This window comes from Trachemys scripta, chromosome 7, assembly GCF_013100865.1.
Source record: "Trachemys scripta elegans isolate TJP31775 chromosome 7, CAS_Tse_1.0, whole genome shotgun sequence".
In the NCBI taxonomy this organism is placed as follows: Eukaryota; Metazoa; Chordata; order Testudines; family Emydidae; genus Trachemys; species Trachemys scripta.
Window position 1 is genome coordinate 116699575 of NC_048304.1, and position 4528 is coordinate 116704102.

Genomic DNA, 4528 nt, shown 5'->3' on the forward strand with positions numbered 1-4528 from the left:
CTTGCCGACAACAGTGGTGTCTGTACATATGGAGCCATGCTAGATTATGTTGTTCTGCTTCTCCACAGAGTCAGTTTTTACGGCTAACATGGTTCTAGGTGCAAGTGAATGCAACATTTCCCATTGTGTGGTGCTCGGACCCCTGGTGGACACAAAGGGTAGGCAGAGGAGGGGAAGTGCAGGAGATGTGCGAGGGCTCAGTTTTGTATGGTGCTGAGCATTTGGGCCTGATCCTGATAATAATAATAATATATGGAGATATACCCATCTCCTAGAACTGGAAGGGACCCTGAAAGGTCATTGAGTCCAGCCCCCTGCCTTCACTAGCAGGACCAAGTACTGATTTTGTCCCAGATCCCTAAGTGGCCCCTTCAAGGATTGAACTCACAACCCTGGGTTTAGCAGGCCAATGTTCAAACCACTGAGCTATTCCTCCCCCCTATAATACCCGTGAATAATCCTATTGACTTCAGTGGGACAGCTCATGTGCTCCACTGGATCATGGCTGAGTGCTCAGCCCCTTGCAGGATGGAGTCCTAAACTGAGCTGGGGAAATCTTTAACAAAACCCAGTGGAAGGGGGCTACAACTGGCGGGCTTTTTGTTTGTTCGTTTGTTTCTGAAGGGGGCTCCGCTTTGGGAAGTGCTGAGTTAGCCATGCCCCTGTGTTTCTTGCATAATAGAAACAAGCACCATTTCACACCACACCAGTTCAAAGGGGAGATGTGAACAGCATGTGTAAGCCCTTGCCGTTCACTTTTCTAAGGCCTTGGCTACACTTACCCGCTAGTTCGACAGCTGGAAATCGAACTTCTGGGTTCGACTTATCGCGTCTAGTCTGGACGCGATAAGTCGAACCCGGAAGTGCTCGCCGTCGACTGCGGTACTCCAGCTCGCCGAGAGGAGTACCGCGGAGTCGACGGGGGAGCCTGCCTGCCGCGTGTGGACCAAGGTAAGTTCGAACTAATTCGAACTAAGGTACTTCGAACTTCAGCTACGTTATTCACGTAGCTGAAGTTGCGTACCTTAGTTCGAATTAGGGGTGTAGTGTAGACCTGGCCTAACATAACTGCAGAGACTGGGGAAAGAAAGATCAGCGTCATTATTTCCCATTATTATAGAAACAAAAAATCAAGCCATGTTTTATTTATTTTTCCTGTAAAACAATACAGTTTCCCTGCCCCCCTGTGAGTAAAATAAACATTGTTTTAAGTAGTAAAGTACAGTTACAAAGTGTGTTTGGGCTGGGGGGGGAGGAGGAATATGTTAAGAACTGCAGCTGGGCTGTGTCTCACAGTAAAACAGCAGAGATTCCAAGCATGAAGATTAGATGACTGAGAATAGCTGCAAGGAAATCACAAAGAGTAAGGTAAGTTCTCAGCTGAAACCTTCAGATGTTTTACATTAAATTCTGTTTAGGTTCTTATCCTGTGCCCATCACCTTGACATCTGAGCTCCCTAAAGTGACGTGGTCTATGTGTTAGGCTTAATATTTAGATTTTGAAATGTGTGTTACAAATCCAACCAGGAACAGAAATGTTTTCGTGGCATTTTTTGTAAGTAGTGGAAACGTGGGTTTGTTTCTTCATCTGAACGTTCTTCTGCAGTGATGGAAATCCCCAAACGCAGCAGCATAGGGCTAATGCAGTGGTCTCCAAAGTGGGCTGTGCGCACCCCAGGGGGTGCGCAAGAGGATCCTTCGGGGTGCGCAGCAGGAGGAGCGCCACAGTTTGGGAGTCTTTTTTTTTGCTTGGGGTGGCAAAAATGGTAGAGCCGGCCCTGCGGCACGGCAGGGGGTGTGTGCTCAAAAATTTGTTACTGATAGGGGTGCGCGATCAAAAAAGTTTGGAGACCACTGGGCTAGTGCATGAAAAGAAGAATGAAACTGACACTAGACAGAAAGGGCAACTGACAGGTCTAGTTTCACTGTCCAAGGTACCTCAAGTGCCAAAAAAGGAAACAAACCACATAAATGTTGCAAAATAAAAATTGATGTTGAAAACTCTTTTTCTTCTGTAGGAACTCTGTTTGCTCTGAGTAGATTTACAAGTTTTTAAAAAAGCATACGGGATCGATATAGACGGTTGCTTTCTGGGCTGGGCATTTTTGGTGTCTTATTTTGCTCTTTACCTGAGAAGTTGTAGTGACTGGATAAACCTCCGCCTGTATAATATTAGAAAAGAGAACAATTGGATGGCATTGTTGAAAGGAAGGCAAAGTCCAGCAGTGTGATGAGGGGGAACAGAACAGATAACATGCAGTAAGTATGTCACATGTTGCTAAGTATTTTCTCTCATGGCTTTAACATCTCCGCTGTGAGCTTCATGCTGAACAGGACTTATCCTCCTCCCATCTCCAGGGCTAATTCTCCTCTTGCTTATATTGATGCAAGTGTGCATATAGGAACAAGAGCACCGAAGTCGGTGAAGTTACACCAGGGTAAGTGAGAGGAGGATTTTCATTTACACTAAAGGCTTCTTTATACCACTCAGGTAGCATAAAGGGGCTGTAAAGTCGGTGTTGATTTAATTGCCACCTTGGGGTAAAGGGCCACTAGTGTAAGGGCTGGTCCACACTAACCCCCCACTTCGAACTAAGATAAGCAACTTCAGCTACGTGAATAACGCAGTAAGTTCGAACTAAGATACTTCGACTTCAGCTACATGAATAACGTATCTTAGTTATTCACGTAGCTGAAGTCGAAGTATCTTAGTTCGAACGTACCGCGGGTCCACACGCGGCAGGCAGGCGTACTCCTCTCGTGGAGCAGGAGTACCGGCGTCGACGGCGAGCACTTCTGGGATCGATTTATCGCATCTAGACAAGACGCGATAAATCGATCCCAGAAGATCGATTGCTTACCGCCGGACCCGGAGGTAAGTATAGACGTACCCTAAATGAGAATTAGGCCAAAGACTTGCATGTGAGGGCTGGATCCTACAGTCCTAAGAGTGCTAACTTCTGGGCCCTCCTCTAAGGAGAAGTAGGAACAGGTGGACAGACGTGATGGGTTTGAGCTACATTTGTGTGTGTGTGTTGGGGAGGGGGGATATTCCTGGGATCCACAGTTGTGCAGATCCACCAGCCAAAGCGGCTTATCCATCGAAACATTTGCAGCACAGCTTCACTGGCCCACAGCAGACTTCGGGGAGAATTCCCCCCTCCCCTCCCCCCACCACCACAGTGAACCATCTCTGTATGCAGCCCCTTAATCCAGACTGCAAGTGTATTTCAGGATTATAGTCGCTGAACTCTATGGTTGCTTTATCTATGGAGGGACTTCGGAATTGGTCCTTCTACAGCAACTGTAGCAAAATTCAACCCTTCCAAGTAACCACCAAAGTCTAAAGATTTCTATTTAACTGCTGCTAATCTTCTCCATTCTCTGTCTAGGGACAAATTTACATGGGAGCAGTACCTCTCCCTCTTACTGTCATCCCTGCCTGGAGAATGACTGACTGGTCCCATATGTGACACTTTGTAAGAGAGAGAAACTCTTTTCCAAATAGAAAACATCCACACTTACTGTGCACTGCAAATTCCGCCGCTAGAACTCCTCCGGTTTGTTCGGTGCGTCGTTTTCGTTTTTCACACGGCTCAAAAGAACAGACAGTCATTTATTTTAAAAAAGAAACCCTGCAGTTTTCCTTTGTTAGAAAATGAAATCTTGGCCAGTCCCTGTATTTTGCATTTTAAAAGGAAACCTGACAGACTCCAACAGGGCCATCCCTAGACATTTTGGTGCCCCCCTATGCAGCCCCCCCATGCGGTCCCCCTGACCCCTGCTGCAGTCCCCCAGGATGTAGCTCAGAGGGAGGGGTGGAAAGGGGGCAGGCTGCACTACATCCTGAGTCATCTTGCCTGTGCCCTGCCCCTTCCAGATCGCATAACTTGTTTATTTTTACACAAGCTGCACATGGTAACTTTGGTTTCCAGAAAAATAAATTGCTTGTAACCCCAGAGCCACTACCTTGGTTCAAGCTTATCTGCAGCAGACACGCTGCTGGGCTTCCTGGTCAGAATGGGCTTCACCAGCTGTTAGACTCCTGGAGCTCTTTGTGTCTGCCAATGAAACAATCCCCATCCTACACCCTCAGGTCGGCTGCAGAAGATTTGTGGCAGCTGAACCTTGATAATGGGAATACTTGGAAGTACTGAAACCACCAGCTTGGCTCTCTGTCAGGTTCCATTCCAGGCTCAGGGATTCATAGAATCATAGAATATCTGGGTTGGAAGGGACCTCAGGAGGTCATCTAGTCCAACCCCCTGCTCAAAGCAGGACCAATCCCCAACTAAATCATCCCAGCCAGGGCTTTGTCAAGCCTGACCTTAAAAACCTCTAAGGAAGGAGATTCCACCATCTCCCTAGGTAACCCATTCCAGTGCTTTACCACCCTCCTAGTGAAAAAGTTTTTCCTAATAGCCAATCTAAACTCCCCCACTGCAACTTGAGACCATTACTCCTTGTTCTGTCATCTGGTACCACTGAGAACAGTCTAGATCCATCCTCTTTGGAACCCCCTTTCAGG

The 4528-nt window shown here is 47.2% G+C and overlaps 1 protein-coding gene across 1 annotated transcript in view; it reads right to left on the reverse strand.

Moving 5' to 3' along the window:
* Positions 1–1140: 1140 nt before the first annotated feature.
* TECTB (tectorin beta) overlaps positions 1141–4528 on the reverse strand; it is an 18414-nt gene continuing 15026 nt past the window's right edge. The window contains exons 9-11 of the mRNA XM_034776770.1: positions 3526–3595; positions 2130–2162; positions 1141–1343 (exon numbers count right to left, since the gene is read on the reverse strand). Coding sequence (XP_034632661.1) covers positions 1291–1343; positions 2130–2162; positions 3526–3595 — 156 coding nt within the window. The 3' untranslated portion in view covers positions 1141–1290. The remainder of the gene's footprint in view (positions 1344–2129; positions 2163–3525; positions 3596–4528) is intronic.